Genomic DNA, 18,388 nt, shown 5'->3' with positions numbered 1-18,388 from the left:
GGAATAAATTTTATGTTAATACTGTACACTGAATAATGCTAGAAACTGAAATATTCTTTAAAAAGAAAGAAGAAGGGGAAAAAAAAAAAGAGACAGTCATATCTATTCTCTAGACCCAATTATTAAGTAAACTACAAAATGTGTTTATATCTAATTCTTCATTAAAACCGTGAAAAAACAATCTCCCACCAAGACAAAATATAAAGAAAAAATAGTCTTAACTCTAAATACAGCTGAACCACAGGTGAAAGGTTTAAAATGTTTTTAAACCTCTATCTTCTCCACTTTCAGTTAAATGTGGTAGAAGTCACTCTAGAATGACTTTACATTGCCATTTACAAAAACCAGGCAAGAAAATCTTCATCATTTTGAGTAGTTATCACTGTCACCTGCTTCCTCAAAACTAGTAACAGCTATTTGAGTTCTCCAAAATTAGCCTAAATCTTTCAAGTAAATCTTACGTAGAAAAAGATGTACTCTTTGAAAAAACAGAAAAAAAGAAAAGCTTGTTCTAAAGTTGGTAAGATGGTGAAGTTTAAAGGCCCACATAATCCATCACAGTGCTCTTGATGAAGTATTAGTAACTTACAGTTTTAAATGTTCAACGTACTGCAAATTCAAAGATTCCATGAACATAGATGGTTTAGAAATAAAATAAATATGGAGCAAGGAATGGCTACCCTGAGTCTTCAAGTAGGCTACGCCCATGGTTTTGTGCTGCGCTTGAATGCTTGGGGTTTCTCTTTGCTGGGTAGTAGGCTTGGTTGCCACATCTGGTTTTATCGTAACGCAGGGCTCAACATGGTGGGAACCCATTGGAAATAAACAAACCTCGAAGGGAAGGTACAACAGAAGCTGCATGCGCACTGAATATACACAACTACAGGAGAACTGATCACCAAGGAGACTTTAAAATGGAACTCCTTTCAAGACTCCTCCTTAGAAGGCACATATCGGTATGATGCTCATCAAGAAGCCTGATGAATTCAGAGGTATTGTACATCCCGTATCATCCAGGAATCTTCAGTGCTATAGATTCTTCAATAGAAGTGCAGAAAAATATGCTCCACTCTGCTGCAAAGACTCATTTGCTTGTAGCTACCATTGCACTCCAAAAAAACTGACTGCTTAAAACAATGAGGCACTTCTGTGTAAAAATTCTCTTGCAATTTCCAAACACTATTTACAAAATTTGTGCTAGGTCCTTGAAGCATTATTTTGGTTAATTAAAAATATTTTTATAGAAAAAAAGACAGTCCGCCAATAAAGAAAAGGAATGCATTTTCTAATGCAACATAAAACCTCCAGTGGTTCCAGTGTATACTTGGCACAAAACTTGAAGGAAGTCGAAATTGGCATCCCAAACTTGTGAGCCTAACATGGGTGCTGCCTTCCTCAGGCTATACTAACCTTTACTGTTGAGGAATGTGACGGAGAAGAATGTGTATCAACTTTGCGGCGTTTTTGTTCTGAGGAAAGAAAAGAACAATAGCATTATTAAAACACATGTAAAAGAGGATAATCTAATAATATGGCTTTCTGATGTACCAAAATAATTTAAGCTAGAATTCAAGTTTTACCACTATGCAAATTTTGTTTATCTTAAGCTATCTTGATCCTCTTTATAAAGGTTGCAGAAATCAAATATGCAAACTTACCCCTTTCAGATTCTGATGTTTCTGATCGGGGAACGGGTGACTTCAAGGACCCAGCTACTGGCACCTTTTCTCCTCCTTTAACATTTTCCTTGGATTTCATTTCCTTTGCTACATCTCTTTCTCTGGACGGCTCCTTTTCTCTCTCCTTTTCTGCAGTTGACTTTGACTCAATGATGGTAACAACTGTCTTGGATTTTTCTTCTTTTGAAGCTTTTTCTTCTTTCTTGACTTTTTCCTTCTCTTTGTCAGATTTTGGTGTTTTCTCCTTGATCTCTCTTGCTTTATCATCTTTGTTTGCCCGTTCTTCCTTTGGTTTATCTTTCCCATCCTTCCCAAGTGCCTTCATCTCTGGAGTGGCAGCTGGAGTCTTGTCTTTTTTTTCTTTGTCTTTTTCCTTCCCACTTTTTTCTTTATCATCTTTCTCTTTAATAATTTTGCTGCAACAAAAGTTAAAAAGGCCCGTTAGGATGCGTACAAAACCAACTCGTTTTATCACAGAACTTTTACTTCTATTGGTTTGATAGAACCTCCTGAAGCAGTCACTGTCAGATTTCAGATTTGCTCTCTCTACCAGAAAAGCAACAAGCAAACATTCTCATTTGTTTTATCTTTATTTAGCTAAAATGGAATGTGTTTAACAACAGTGTCAGAGCAGTATAGCTGTATATTTTGCAAGAAATAATCTCATTTATTAAAATTGGAAGAAACAGAAACAATTTATAGGGAATCTGAAATTTAAAAATAAAAAGCAGGTCAGTTCCAAGGGTAATTCTGGGGTTTGGAAGGAAGAAAATAGAGAACGTCAAAGAGCAGTTTTTCTCACCTATTAGAAGCACTGTTTCCATTGCTTGTTGTCACCTTCGGTGTAGCGTTGACGGCTTTATTAATAACTTTCACCACACCCAGAGACTTCTCCTTTAGTTTATCTGTTTAAAAAGAGAGAACAGCTTTATTTCAACAAGTTAATATATATCCTACCGGTTAAAATAAAACAAGTACCTAAGCATATTCATGTAAGATCATGCGTAGCTAACAGTTAAAATAAGTAATTAAATGCCGAACACCCTCTTCCAAAACCAACTACAAATAAAGAACACACACTGACCCTATTTGGCCTCGCATTTAATTTTTTCTGTTCAGTTTAATAAGCCAAAATTTGAGACAGTAGTCTGTCAGAATTCTACTTAAAAATAAATAAATAATAAGCATAGGTTTACCAGTCTCCTCAGTAGTGCCTTCTTCCAGTCTAACTGTATTTATTGTGAGAGATGTAGGCATCCCAGCACCACCTGGCCCATTTTGTACTGTTGCAGCTACAGCATTCCTGGCAGGTGGGTCTTTGTGGTGGAATTCATTTTCAGGTATCATGAAAGGCTTCCTACTTTTCAACTGCCCAGAATAGCTGCAAGTCGCACAGATTGTTAAACATGCACAAACATAAACCAAAACATGGGTTGAATTTTAAATGAAGATCTAATCTAACAGTTCATCTGTTATTTATTTCACAGTTTTTCCCAACTGATATGCAGTTTCTTTCCCCTTTATCGATGAGCTCAAAAGGAAAAAAGAAAACAACAAACAAACCACTAGACACAGATGCAGCCCTACCTCCACACCCTCTTCACCACCACCACACCACAAACACACGCCTGCCAAACACACAGACAAACAGCTTACTTACGAAACTTAAAACTGTTAAGGCAACCTGAATTGCCCCTCAAGCATACGTGGATGATTCTGCATTCATCACAGAAAGATGTAAATCATAACTAAGCATTTTAGTTTAGCATTTTAGAATTATATAAACTTCCAAAATCTAAGTGGTCTTGCATCAATAGCCCTTGGCTTTCTTCATTTTACTCTCCTATCTACTTGCTGCTTTACTATTTCTCTAAAATTAAGCTACACTCTTGTGAGTGGTAATCTTTACTATTTAAAGTGTTTTACTAGAGTCTTGTAAAGAAAATTAGTGATCATCCAGCACAAAATGAAAGTTTTCATTCACACTGCCAGCCCTGAAATGCAGGATAGCGAAATCTTCTGTGATAAGGTAAAAATCAAACATTAGGACTGTAACAGTTCCAAGTCTTTAGAAGCTTTTCATGATCCACTTTTAACCACTTTCTTAAAGTAAGGTGTTGTTACCCCATAGCCAATGCATATAGATCAGGTCTCTTCTCTTTCTCTTCCTGACATATCTTATGTACTCTTCTTTCCAAGGCTTGGCCCAGGTTCAGCACTTTTGGATACCACGGAAGGATTTTGGTCAGCACAATCAGGATATTTCTGATATGTGTATATTCACCTGTTTCAAGGCAGTGCACAGAAGCCTAGAACACAAAGTGTTAAAGTTAATGAAGTTGGTTTTTTTAATTAAAGCTTCCAAAACTTTAAGTTTTTCCAGCATCTTTCTTTACCTTAGTTAATTTATAGTGCCATTTGTGTACCACATGTCTAAAATTCTCATAATCCAATTGATCAGCTTTATTTCCACCATCAAATCCAGTTGCCCGCAATATAGTTAGGAAGCCTGGATAGTTGCCACATTCCTACATGCGCATAAAAGAAAAAAAAGAAAAACACATTTTTCAGGAAGCATGAAAACAATGATTTAAAGAAGTTAATACAGTAACTGAAGCACTTTTTCACTAATTCTGCTAAAGACTAAAACACAATCACACTTTACAAGACTTACACACATACTTTTTTTAAAAGCTTATTTGTGCTGAAATCTTAGTTGTGAGAGATAAGGTTATTCATAATTTAACTGGCTTTTGCAAGGAGCATTATCAGAGTTTCCATATGCTCTCTAAATTATCTGCAAGACAAACTATGAGGAAATCAGAAATGTAAGATTTTTTTGGCTACTAGAATTTTTTTGACACTATACAAAATTACTTATATTAAAACTACATAAGTTACAGAAACTCAATTCTAAGACTAAGCCACCAGAAAAATTCAGATCAGTGTTTTTAAATTTATTCCACTAAATCCATTTTTATTGGGCCGAATTACACAAGTGGCCTTTATATATTCTCATGAGCAAACTCGTTTTAATAACTTCACGTACCTTTTCATATATGACTCTGTCACTGTGCCATCTAGTTACAGTCTCCAGCATACAGCATAAAAACCTGCCATATCTACTAGCTTCATTTTCAGTGCAACTTGCAACTGTATATATAATATCAGAGAAAACCTGTGAAGAGCAGTAATAAAAAGTTAAAATGATTTTACTGAATTACAAAAGGAACAAGAACCAACAAGAATTCCAAATTTCTCTCACCTAAACCACAGTTAAGTTGGTCTCTAAATATAAAGGAGCTCTCATGAAATATTCTCAGCTTCTTTTCAAGACCTTACTACCCAGCGGCTGGTCCTTCACATTTAGCCCAGAATCTAAGCACTGCATATAGCTACTGCTGCACAGTTTTCCACAGTTAAAGTGTATCTTCATTATCATGTAACTGTTTTGTTTTCAAATTAATAATGTATTTGAGCAGGTAAACACCTAGCCAAGCTGACGCAAAAGGATTTTTTTCCTGGCCTTGCACAGGTCCATCAGATAGAGCTCACGCAGTTCCCTACTTTTGTCACCTAGAACACGGACTGAGTATTTGAGTAAGAATGCTCTTTTGGGCCCATGAAATCAAAGCAGATGCCTACTTCTAATGTCTGAGCTCAAAGAAAACCAGACAATCTTAATTGAATGTTCATATGAAAACAATTTTCACCATCATTTTTTAAAATGCAGCCCCATACACATCCTTTTAATCAAAGCTCATAGTCAAATCTCTTATAACCATGCAGATGATGCACTGATTTAATAATCTGACTACTTATAGCAGGAAGTGCCAGAACGGTTCTGATACCCCGGAACAGTACAGTCAGCTGCAAGATTCTTCCATCTACGTTCTCCACCTTTTTCCTCCACAGGAGAAAAAGAATGGCTATACGAACGGCAAACAGCCTGAACAACTGCCTCCTCCAACTGTCCTGTTTGACCCAAGGAAGTCAGGCTGCTACTGCTATCACAAGTACTCCTCATGTGACCATGGGAGCCCCTTCCCATGTCTGTCTCTCAGCAGTGATACAAATTAGTCCACTGTGTAGTACCATTCACCAGGGTCAGAAGGGTCCTAAGGGTGCTGCTTGTGAGAGGCAAGTATAGGAAGGTTGGTACTACAGCAGTGGGGCCCACACAGCTAAGATGGGAGAGTTAGATGAGGCCGTAGCAAAGCAGGCCACAGAAAGGTGGCAACTCCTATGAGTGCTAAGGACTTTGCTCTGAAATTCTAGTCTCATTAAGATAAATAAAAAACAAAAACTTGAAAATAAACCTTGACAGCTCTAGGAAAACTTGGGTTTGTAGAATATGAAGCACAAAAGGGAACTTTTGATTGTCAGATTCTGGAATTAAATATAGGTAATGATTTTGTTTAGCTCTTTTGGGAGGCAGGGAGGATACTAAATTATTATCATGAGCATGCAAAACAACTACATGCACACACACAGTTCTAGCTACTTACTCTGTCATAGCAGAGAAGCGTGGAGAAGTTGGGTGTTTTCTGTTGATGCACCAGTTCTACAAAGTGAGCACAATAAACTGCATCGATTGCCGAAAAAATGCATCGAGGAAATATACATAACTGCAAAAATTTTGTGATAGTCTCATTTTTGGTAGACTCTTCAAAAAAAAAAAAAAAGAGGTTGGGAGAAAAACAAAAGGAAAAAAGTAAGTTAATGGGTTAACACTCAACTGCTCTCTTCCCAGAAGTCCAGTATCACACATCCATATGCTTGAGTTTGTACATTAGGCTGCATGTATTCCAGACATATCTTTGCCACTGCTCAGAAAAAGTCAAAATAGGCTTAACTTTGAGGATGGGGGAAGGGTAGGAGGGTGGTTGTAGCAAATCTTTATTTCTTATTGGGAAAATTCTTCTCTTACACAATGGGGGAAAAAACAGGTTCAGAAAAAACTTTGGTAAACCTCTCCAACTGCTCAAATTCTGCACATTAGCAAAAGGAACACCATCTGCTATTTCTCTAGAACACCTGTTCTCTCCTTTCTAGATAGGGCTGACTTTCAGCTTGGTTTCCTTAGAAATGGAAGAACATGCTGGCTCTACACAATCCCTTAACAATCATTTTTCCAATCAACCAAACAATTATAGGAATTTAAATAGAGGAACAGTGTTCAGTAAACCACCACCCCAATACACACACATTTTGTGAAATTCTATCACTGAGTAAAAGACTGCATTGTATGCTCAACAGTTACTCATTCCATTGAGTAACAGCCAAACACATACCCAAACTGGTCCCATGGCAGCACCTGTCCAGTTAACAAGGAACATAAAAACAAGCTGGGAGGGATGTACAGCACAAAATGTAGAAAGAAAATAAACATATGGATGAAAGCGCAGAACTGAAGATTGCAAATGGATGCCTTCAGAGGAAGAACATTCATGATCCTCATGAGGGCAACTGGTGGTTTTGCACTGGGATTCTTGCACAGGCTGCAGGGCACAAGTCTAAGACCCAGGATTTACTTGCTTTGATTCTGTGATGCTCATGGAATAAAGCTTGTTCAAGAAAGGACTGTCAGCTTTTACTTAATTAAAAATTTTGTGATGATTTTATTTTAGTATCCACCCCTCAAAGTATAACAAGCCTTTGCTACTTAACCCGAAAAACACACAAAAAAAAACCCAAGCCAAGAGAATCACAGCTCACAGAACAATCAGGAGTGTAAGTTTTAGTTCAAAAATGTAAAAGTAAAGCAAGTGAGCAGCCAATCAGAATAGCCAGTTTCCAGCTGTTAAAACTACCAGTCTACTGACAAAATTAACCTAAATTACATATTAATATTTTTAAAAATAGTAGTAAAAAATTCTACTACAGTGGATGTGCTGTTCAATTTCCTCATATAGCACAATTACAGATAATTTCTTTTAACAGGAAAACTGCCGAAAAAGTTAACTTTGTCTCCGGATGCAATGCTGGGAAACTTCTTACAGCTGAAGCCTGAGCACTCAAGAGCCAACAATAAGCTATTCCCTCTACCCGACAAATGCCCATATTATCAAGAGTACATGCTTATATATAAATCATATCTACACAAATAGTCTTCTACACACTTTTGGTCCTTCCTTAAGCAGACAAATTTATCGGTCAGCTCTAGCCCAAACTTCAGTCAGGTAGCAATTTTTCAACCAGCAATTTCATGTAGCTCATTAGCTGTCTGTACCAGTACATTAAATATTTGTAGGGAATAACCTTTCTTGATTTAACTGTCAGCGTTTCTTCATTAAACCAGTTGGCTGTATCTTACATGAGTCGGACAATAAAACGCTTTTCCACTGGATTATGCTAGGCTCCTTGGGACAGACGAACAACTACTTCCAGTTACAAACTGGAAGTTCTTCCAGAGAAGAAAACTGACCAGAGAAAAACATTTCAGATTAACCGTACTAGTAGAGTTCACAATCAGTATGAAGTATTACAGAAGATTTGTCAGAGAAAAAATTTTGCTCTGTCTCCTGAATATCTGCCACATGAACCATTTTGCATGCTGTTTCATTTCGTGGTGCTGTCAGGTTGGCACTATACTTATGTTGTCATTGGAACAGGGTTTATGTTACTGCCCAAATACTGGCATATTGCTCCTAATCACAGGACTCAAAGTAAGTTGACTCAAATCATTCATTGAGAATTTACATGTCCATTTCTTGCAGTGTAGCAATTATCCCAACTTAGCAGCATTCTAACTGCAGGAAATAAGTGCAAGCCATCTTGCAATTACAACAATTGGTCAATATCTTATTTTCTAAATTAGTGCAATTGTTTAAAAGGTCTTGACATTGCAGGAAACAAACAAAACATCTCCCTGAAAACCAACTACTTGGCATTTGCAGCAAAGACATATTACATTCTAATTAAAAGTTTACCTTGCTAAAAACCCTCAAAATATAAAAAGATCAAATTTTAAAATCCACATTAAGAGTATTAGTGCAGGCTGAACTTTTAGTTCTGGAGACAGTGGTAACTACAAAAACATCCAGAGTGTTTCCCCTACACACACTTACTTGCCAGAAGCCAGTTATCCTTCTCTAGTTTCAGTCTCTGTAGAACCCTCTGCACATGCTCCAACTGCTTCTTTTCCTCTTCAAGGAGCTTGTCCTGAAGAGCTGTGCAACGTTCTTTTTCTTTTTTCTTTTTATTTGGAGGCTATAAAATGTCAGTGCAACCCACTTAGTATTATGCTAACACTTGCTATACATAGATACATAGAGCAGTTAAATTCCTGATAATGCTAAAGAACACTTGAAAGCATTTTATTTCACTAAATGTTCTGCTCTAGTAATCAACTGATTTTATGAACACTGGTTGACTAGAGTTAAGACAAAAGTGAACAGCTACACCACAGATCCAGCTGTCAGACTGCTTTCTGAAACAGATTTAGTGAAGTCACTATAACTTTTAATAGGGGAATTATAAGGAAGAGTCAATCAAAATTATGTGAATGTAACAAATCAGAACAGATGAAACAAGTGAAAAAACCTCCCAGATCTAAATAACCTGAATATACGGCTTTACAAAAAAAAGTCTTTAAAGGTTAGAAAGTTTAAACTGGACTGTAAAATTATATAAACATACCATTTCTTGATTGTCATCTATGGCTTTCATCTGGACTTTAAGTTTATTGACTTCTCTGTCATAGCTACTATGTGGGACGGCAAGGTCATACATTGTCAAAGACCAGAATGTAGCATAAAACTGAGGACTGATGTCATCCCAAACCTTGGGAAGGTGCAGAGAAATCACAGCATCATGAACAGGAGCCATCACCAGCTCACATGATGTAATGTATTTGTGAACTTTGTGCTGCTGTTTATTCCCCTTCTCAGCTTTTTTTAGTTCATCATACTTTGACTGTGGATAAAAAAAATGAAAACTTTGTACACAAACAATATAATTTAACTTCTACAATATAATTTAACTTTCCCCCAAAACCCTTCTACATAACAAACATTTGCACATGTGAAGTATCATTTATGTACATAAAGCGCTGAAGAACATCTCACAGAACTTTTAGCATTCATCCATATTGGATGAATTTATATGTATTCACTGATGCTGCTACCTGTTACAGTAACACGCTATACTACACCAAGTAAAAATTGCTCTTGATTTAACATTTTAGATGCAGGGACAAATTGATTCTGACACTTCCTGAGATACCACACCTTCTGGCAGCTGCAACATTTTCCTCCACAGCAAAAATCCATCTAAAACAACTGCAGAACTTACACATTCAGGGGAACAGGGAAGGAGAGAACTCCTACTGATCACCCAAATCATCAGAAGAGATGACTTCATTAGTCACAACTTCTGTCAGTTGTGTGAAAGCTGATGCATGGACCATATTTTCTATGAAGATAAAGGATAACCTGTTCCAGCCCACAGCTTCTCTTTCTACCTCTACTCATAAAGCTTCTCCAAGTTTTATTTAGCAAACAAACTTTCGCAGGAACCTAACACACATATTGATAACATGCAGTGTAGCAGCACTAACAGCAGGCAAGCAGAAGAGTTCTACTTACTGAAATATGGTGTGCATACATGGGTCTTGAGAGGAAAAATGCAGCATCGTGAGGTGTGTGAAACTCATTACAGAGAACGTCGATAGAAGGCACTCGCTTAATGTAATCCTCTGTGCTTAGATTGGATGCTAAAAACCCACCAAATTGTACCAGGGTGTCATGGCACTACATGTGAAAGATACAGAAAGTTAGCAAACAGTATGATTTCATTCAAAAGTGAAGTTAGGGAGAGCTTGAAAGCTTTCTTTTTTGTTTTTAAAATGTTAACACCACATAGTACAGCAAGAATTTTCTCATGGGGGAAGATAGTACATTTTCCACGCCACATAATTCTGTCACTCAGTGCTGACTCAACCCTATCAGCAGTGTTCCACCCCACTCCAAAAAAAAAAGCACACCCTGCAAAAGCCAGCAGAACTGTAAGAGCATTCTGTTCTACCAGAGTTAAATGAAACTAGTGTCTATTGCCTAAGGCAGGAAAAAATTTCAGGTTGCTTTGAACTTAACTTTTCAAGACAAGGGATGTTTTAATCTTTCACTCAAAAGTTACTTGTCAATATAATATACATTGACTACACCCATATATTTTAACAATTAAATCACTGCAACTAATTTTGAAAATTCTTATATATTCATATTTATTATGCTGAATTCTTATACATCGTGCTGACACACTAGAAGTTACCAAAGGAAAGGAAGGGTTCTTATAAATTCAAGTGTTTTTACTTGCCTGGTCATACAGTTTTCCCACCAGCTTCAGATGTTTTTCCCCTCCCTCTTGAAAGATCACACCATTTCTCTGTTGAGCCATAAGCAGGCACAGTGGAAGGGCAAGATCATGGTCCAATAATGCATCTTTCAATCTCTGAGAAGATTTTTTTGTATTCCTGATTTGGCCAAAGTATCCACCCTGCATAACACAGAAAACATTACCCAAATTTGGAAACAGTGCATCACAAATGGAAGCCATGTGTGCTTCTGACTGCAAAAATACTGATGAATTAATGTCAATACAGTTTCTTGTTCATCAATAAAACTCTCTGGCTCCTGTACTCCAAAGGATATAAGAATCAGAAACTGGTCTTGCATGTTATTAATTAAGTCTTTTACACAGTAAACAAGAAGTGACATTTCAGCTCAGCCATCATGACACTGCATTTTAGACCTAGGTCTCTTCTCTGTTCAGTACAGGAATTTTAGATTTTGTTTCCGAATACAGCTATTCAACTTCCTAGACAGTTCAGTCTAGGTCAGACTCAGCTAGGTCTTTGATGCCAAGGATGCAACAGTTTTAGCAGTTAAAATGGTTTAAGATGTTACTCCATTCAACAGGGAGCTGCTATCCCCAGAGCAGGACTGCACAACATGCAAGCTCACTGGCTGCTATAATCCACAGGCCTGTCATATAACACTGGATAACGAAGGCTGCTTTTGTTAATGAGAGATGCTGTGAAGCCCAACAATTAAGGCTCATGTATAGACTGTCTTGGCTGCCTGTCTGCAATGCTTGTAAGTGCAGTGGAGTGGGAAGCTTGCTGATGAAAGTGGTAACACCCTCCTCAGCTATGCTGCCAAGATTTCATGAATCAGTCTTTAGAACCACCATTAATAAGCAATAGCTATTATTAAATTTAACATGAACACACCTCAGCTTTCAGTTGTTCTCCACCAGTCATGGCTTCCAATTGTTCCATTGTCATTTCTTCTGTAATTTCTATCCCTGCCATTTTCTGTACTACCTCTTTTAAAATAAGCAGATCAAAGCTGCACAGAAAACAGAAAAGTGGAGTAAAAACAAGAAAATTTGTTTAAGAAGTGGAAGCTATGACATTCAATACACAGTACAAAGCAACACTGTGATGGACGTTAAAACAAATAACATTTTAATTCTTTTTTGAAGAAGAAACTAGTATGCTGAGTGCACAAGGATTTCTTTATTGCAAATAAAAAGTTAGTATTTAAAAGCAATGCGGGCATTCAACAGCTGTATTCCAGAACCCCTTCACAACAATTTCATTGTTTTTGAAAATAATAGTGAGTGTGGTGCTATTAACTTTTAAGTATCAACAAATTAATAGAATTTTATTGCTCCCTTTTGTTGTTTTGCATACTTCATACTTATCAACACAGTTATTTAATGAACATGGAATGGTTTCAATTTTATTAAAAATTTCTAGAATAGTACATGACCTTAGAAATTTACTGGCAAAGTTAGTCTGGAGAGGTGGAACACAAAACATTTTATACTTAAAAGAGAATATACAAAACACCCCAATGATCATCCCATCCAGAGACTAGGCTTTACTTCCTGCCCTGAATTCTATATGGGCAATGACTTTTCCTCAACAGAAGTAAATTGTACCATGGATCATTCAAATCAGCAATGTTTTCCAGTAACTTTGGAAATTTGTGACCTACTTATAATGTGTTGATCCATGCCATCCAAAACTAAGTTTTACATTTAAATAATTCACATTGTTCATATTTATATTTTGGTGGTTTTTTGTATTTATTTTTGTTTATGCTTTTCCAACCCTAAGTATGTTTTCTCTCTAGGAACTATGCAACCTTAACATATACTCCAATTCAATTACTTGAATACTCCAGACCTATGAAACTGGTCATAGGGGTAAATCCATTTTATTCCTATGATCCCAATTACTAAATAATTTGATTTTTTTTTTTCCCAAAACACTCAAAAGTCTTAATTCTGGGGAAATACAAGAAACATTACTTACCCTTCCTCTGTAGCTCAATGTGATTGTACCATCATCAGATTACAAAACAAATTTGGGACAGGGGAGCACATAAGAGTGAGTGTCTACATTGCAGGGAAGGGAAAAAACTAGATTTCTCAACATAAATACCCCAAAATAACATGCGGAGTTATCTCCACTAGTAAGCTTTCAGTAAGCGTATGGGCATTCATTAAAGAAAAAAGTTGATACTCACCTATGTGATAAAAATAACATACTAATATTAAATAAATAAATGAAATAATAACACTAAGTGATGATGATGGAAGGACAAAAGGAAGATTCAAATGGCAAACCTTGTTTAAAAAATTTTTTTGAGTTATGATTAACACTGATGTATCAAGAAGCAATTCAACTGCCGTTAAATAAATTGGACAAAGTATTTGAAACAGTATTAAAATGTTAAAGAGCCATCCCTGCAGAGAAGTCACGATGAGAAAGAAAAAACTAAAACTGCAAGTCACACCGTTTTATATCACGGATACTTATTTTTTAAATAACGTACAATAGTTTCTATGACAATATTATAGACCAGCAGGGTTTTCCCCCCCCCATCTGGTTACCTGTTAAGAAAGCTGTATTAAACTAAGTTACAGATGAAAAATCAGTACTTCAAAAATAATATGTCACAGCTACACAATTAGAGGAAAGATAACTTACTAAAGCGGATATTATTCTTTCTGCTATTTAAATTTCTTAACCTTCCTGGTATTATGAATGAAGTTTTACCACTACTAGAGTAACTACTACATCAAGTGCCCATGTATCAGCAAACGCTCAAATAATACCTTAAAAAAAAATAGAGCTTATAAAGATCACTTGTGCAAGACTTGCCTTTTTCCAGCTTTCAGTTGGTTGGCTACATATTGAAGTAGGCCAGCAAGTTCAATCGGGTATTTTCGGAAAACTGCACCACAAAAGCTAGCCAGACCTAAAGCAAGGAGAAACAGCTGTGACTCTACCTCATGAGTTACTAATCATTCAATAAGCATTAATGAAGTACATGTGGAATGTATAGCAATTTTTGTAATAAAAAGAAAAAAAATTTCCTATTGATTAAACTTGTCAGCTCTCTGCTGGCTTTAAAAAATTAGTTAGTAGATCCAAGTGAAATATTGATCATAATGATCAATAGTAGAGTAAATCATAGGGAAAGTCAAGTATTTTAAACATTAATGTATTAAATAAAACAATACTAACTCTGCAACCAGCTTGAGATTGTAGTGTCATCATGCTTCATTCTCTCCTTCTCAGGGTTTGCCAGAGCTTCAATGATACAGTCTTTAGTGGAGTTAAAGAGAATGTTTTTCCTCAATTTGTAAAAACAAGTTACACAGACCTGCTCTTCCAGCTCCACAATTTGTAATATATGAACATGATATGCAAGCATAGCAATATGATATAGCAGACCCACTAACATAGTTATGGTATAAGAAATCATTAAAAAAAATGGTAACTTCAAAAGCAGTACCTCACTATTTCCAGGATCACTATGCCTTCAAGAACAGAAAAGCAGTAAAAAACCCTTAAAAAGGAAGTATAATTTTCATAGTGTGAAAGAAAAATAGAGAGAATTCTATAAGCCATTAAGAGTGCAAAGGTATTTGCAAAGTTCACTAAAAAATTTCCAGCAAAAAGCAGCAAGAATAGAACACAAAAGTAGTAATATTTACTCACAGACAACAGATTTCATCTGGCTACAACTGCAATCAGTAACTAGACGTATTGATTTAAATAAAAGGATACATGCCAAGACATCATAGTTCAGCGAAGTGAGGTATTTCAGTGAATCAACAACCGGAGTTATTAAATTATCATATTTTTGTATTTGTGATAAAATCTGAAAGTTACAAAACACATTCAGCTGAACAGGAACAGTATTCCTTATCTTTCATATAATATATCAAAACCATTTAACAATGCTCATCTTCAAAACCTACACAAAACATGCTTTGCAATTAATTTTTCAGCAGGTTCTAAAGCACTTTCAAAAGAATCTATCTCGTTAATTTATCGAGTACCTTAGAGATATCAGTGAAACATGTCTCTAACATGTAAAATTCTGTATAATTATTTTCAGTTATCAGAAAATGAAATTGTGAAAACATTTCACTCGTTTTTTTCAAAGATTTCTTAAGAATCCTAAACCTTAGCAGTAAGAGCTTCTGTTGCTACTTATAATGACTATTAAAAAAAAATGAAGTTAGGTCATGAAAGAGTACAAGTAAAATGTATTAATCAAATTTTAGAATGTTCTCTTTGATACATGGCATACATGTGCAGTATTAATTTCTTCAAGTAAAAATCTAAAAACTGTTAGATTAATAATTTTAAGTCACAGTCATGAATAAGGTGGAGGTCCATCAACATACTTTTACATCTCAAGCATTCTGAAGCACCAAGTAATCTTAAAAATCCTCCCCAACTTCATAGGTGTGTTTCAGACTTCAAAGCTTTATGTTTTCTTCTATATGACCCTGACATATCTTCATCACATACATATACAACTGCCCAAAGCAACCTAACTTGAATTTGCATTCTGCATAACCTGATCACCACATCCCTGTACCTCAGAGACCCACCTCAGCTATCTCAAATTAATTACTTTACTCCTAATAAGTGGATGCAATTTTCTGTGCAGTTGTGGTTACTGAAGAGCTACTGTCATATTTAATCTCAGACCTGTTCACTACTAGCAAATTACCATATTTTAAAATCTGCATCAAAAGTATAAAATAATGAAATTAGAAGTACCCTCTCACTAAGACAGCAGGTCCCTTCCTATACTTTAATACCTATTCTTCGGATTAAATAGTATTCAAATACATGTAACTACATACATAATCAAATAGAATTGTAGGATTGCTGTGGCTGAGCTTCCCAATTTGCCTTCCAGAGGGTTTCACATTTTCCTTAGTTAAACGCCTGTAAAACAGAACATATTTTATTGCAACAGACAAGCTAAAAGAATATTAAAACAACAGGTTAGTTCCAGTGAAGAAACACCTTTATTAGTTGCAGAGATTAAATTCTCACTTGCAGATGCATTTTTAAGAAATCTTAAGCAGAGAAATATCACTCCTCTGGAAATCTGAAATTTATAATCCCGTAACATGTAGAGTGTAGAAGCACACCAGTTGTCCCTGTGTTACTAGGGATTGTACACTAGTCTCAGCTTTGAGCACTTTGCATTTGGAAGTTGTCAGTGGGACCTATACCCCATGTAAAACCAGCATGTGATGCTGTTAATACCTCCTTTTCACTGTTACACTTCCACAGCATTCCCTACTGAAGATACGAGCTTAATATCAAATCTGAAGTTGATACACAAGAGTAAATTGTACACGTAGCAATCTCAACAACTGACAGCAGTGTGGCTCATCTGCACAACTGAAATCCACCACACAAGAGAAGGGATGTAATGTTTTACAGTCTATGCCAGCTATGCAGGAAGTCAGCAGAGAATCAAAATCATTGTTTCTAGCTTTCACAGCTGCAAGTCCAAGTCTTTTACCCAGTAACAATTATTCTGTCTTGACTATGTAGAAGGTTCTAATTATCAACATTATAAAACCATAGCATTTGCTTTTGGCAACAACAAACGGAGAGAGAACCCCAATCCCTGACAGTGATGTCAGGGATGTTAAATTTGAGGTAAATCTGAAATTGTTGTAAGCCTGCTTGAAAATGACAATGAATCATTCCATTCAATCCAACTTACTGCCCTACTTTAAAACATACAGAAACTATGACAAGATTTTTGAAACTCTTCAGATTAAAGAGTCTCTATACCTAGAGAAAATGCACTGGACACTGACATTTCCATAAGCAAAGCAATTTATCAAACAGCATACCCATAGAAAATGTTCTAAATAATTTAATGGGACATTTTTCACAGATTAAATAACCTTGTTGGTGGCAAATCTGTCTATATCCTTACTTATTTGACAGTCTTTAATCGCAGGACTTGAAATACTTCCTGAACAAGTATTATCAGTGAAATTACTGAGTCATTAGAAAGGGAACGTATTTGTCAAGGCTTTTTTTCTTCAGTTGGTGACATGTAATAATACAGTGTATCACAGTTGATAATTATTTATGGAATTAGACAACTTACTTCATGATATATTTGGCTCGGTCTATGGTTTGAGCTTTAACTTTCACTAGAAGTGGGTGACTGTTGTATGTTTCATTCTTCCATTGCCCATAAAGACGGTACCTTGAGAAATTGTAAAGAAAAACTATCTTTAGTACTGACAGTTCAAGAGACCACTTCCAAAGAATGGAAACAAGTTATCCTACTCACCGGTACTGGTATGGAAAAGTTTTGAACATTCCCCACAATTCTTCAGACATGCATGCATTGCAGTCCATCAAAGAAAGAGATGGAAGTAAGACTTGATCGGTAATACTCAACAAGCAGCTAAACAGTATCTCCTGAAATAAAGGCAAAAAACTCGAGGTAACTATCAAGTAAGTACGATCAGAAGCAATGCTATGCAGATATGCACATCTCAGTAGACTGATAAAATACAAGTTTGGCACAAGATTAAGACTTCCTAAACAAAACCAAACAATCTAAAAAGGACTTAAAAATATCTCCCATTGTAAATCTTTTATTAGATAATTTATGGACCATATACCCTGTCAATATTTTATTTGCCTATATATTTGAGCAAAGCTGCTGAAGTTTTCAGCAAGTTGCACTTATATTTTCAAATCAAATAAATCATTTAAAAATGGATATACTGTGGACTTGCACAAAGTGCAACAGGAGAAAACAGATTTTGGCAATTGATTTCAGTGTATTAAGGTATTCCTTGCCACTACTTCCATTTTCAAAATACCAGATTACAACCTGAAGCCATTATACATGTTCCCAAGGCACAGTACCAATTTCCATGTTTTCAGCATCCTATTCTCCCCCTTCCTTAAAAATTTTTCTTTCTCATCGAGCTATGTTAGAAAAACCATAGCAGGAAAACAAGAAAACCCACAAAACCAGAAGAGTCATTTTCTCTGCAATGATTGTTGGGTTGATGGTTGGACTGGATGATCTTCAAGGTCTTTCCAACCTAGACAATTCTGTGATTCAGGAAGTCACGAAATCATGACAAGTGAGAAACAGGAGTAATAAGTAATAATGAAAACTGCACAAACTTCATATTGAAAACTTGCTTGTTGATTAAAACAAAACAAGCAATCTTGTTTTTATAAATTAGATCTCAACTGAACAATTGGGTTTCATTGTGACCAATCTTGAAAGTTTAGAAAGAAATAAATTAGCCAGTAAAGAAAAACTGGCCATTGCACTATTAAACATCTCCCCTACTTCTAATTTCTCTACTTCTCTATGCTTTTCCCC

The 18,388-nt window shown here is 35.9% G+C and overlaps 1 protein-coding gene across 11 annotated transcripts in view; it reads right to left on the bottom strand.

Annotated features, from left to right (window-relative positions):
* The window catches only part of THOC2 (THO complex subunit 2), a 55,079-nt gene that overhangs the window by 9,902 nt on the left and 26,789 nt on the right, over positions 1-18,388 (bottom strand). For 7 of the 11 annotated variants that reach the window (XR_012630763.1, XR_012630764.1, XM_074883026.1 and 4 more), the window contains 19 exons: positions 17,330-17,460; positions 17,141-17,242; positions 15,864-15,948; positions 14,770-14,863; positions 14,224-14,304; positions 13,858-13,954; positions 11,914-12,031; positions 10,998-11,177; positions 10,268-10,432; positions 9,321-9,596; positions 8,750-8,891; positions 6,188-6,345; positions 4,729-4,857; positions 4,076-4,207; positions 3,804-3,988; positions 2,876-3,060; positions 2,482-2,584; positions 1,659-2,095; positions 1,411-1,469 (listed from right to left, as the gene is read on the bottom strand). Coding sequence is in view for 6 of the 11 variants with exons in the window: in XM_074883026.1 (XP_074739127.1) it covers positions 1,411-1,469; positions 1,659-2,095; positions 2,482-2,584; positions 2,876-3,060; positions 3,804-3,988; positions 4,076-4,207; positions 4,729-4,857; positions 6,188-6,345; positions 8,750-8,891; positions 9,321-9,596; positions 10,268-10,432; positions 10,998-11,177; positions 11,914-12,031; positions 13,858-13,954; positions 14,224-14,304; positions 14,770-14,863; positions 15,864-15,948; positions 17,141-17,242; positions 17,330-17,460 (2,859 nt within the window). In the remaining 5 variants the exon portion in view is untranslated. Of the gene's footprint in view, positions 1-4; positions 1,125-1,410; positions 1,470-1,658; positions 2,096-2,481; positions 2,585-2,875; positions 3,061-3,803; positions 3,989-4,075; positions 4,208-4,728; positions 4,858-6,187; positions 6,346-8,749; positions 8,892-9,320; positions 9,597-10,267; positions 10,433-10,997; positions 11,178-11,913; positions 12,032-13,857; positions 13,955-14,223; positions 14,305-14,769; positions 14,864-15,863; positions 15,949-17,140; positions 17,243-17,329; positions 17,461-18,388 lie in introns of those variants that run through there. The other 4 variants (XR_012630767.1, XR_012630765.1, XR_012630766.1 and 1 more) reach the window with 4 other exon arrangements.

This window comes from Strix uralensis, chromosome 13 (genome assembly GCF_047716275.1).
Source record: "Strix uralensis isolate ZFMK-TIS-50842 chromosome 13, bStrUra1, whole genome shotgun sequence".
Classification (NCBI taxonomy): Eukaryota; Metazoa; Chordata; class Aves; order Strigiformes; family Strigidae; genus Strix; species Strix uralensis.
The sequence above is the reverse complement of the archived record's forward strand: the minus strand, read 5'-3'. Positions and strand labels throughout refer to the sequence as shown.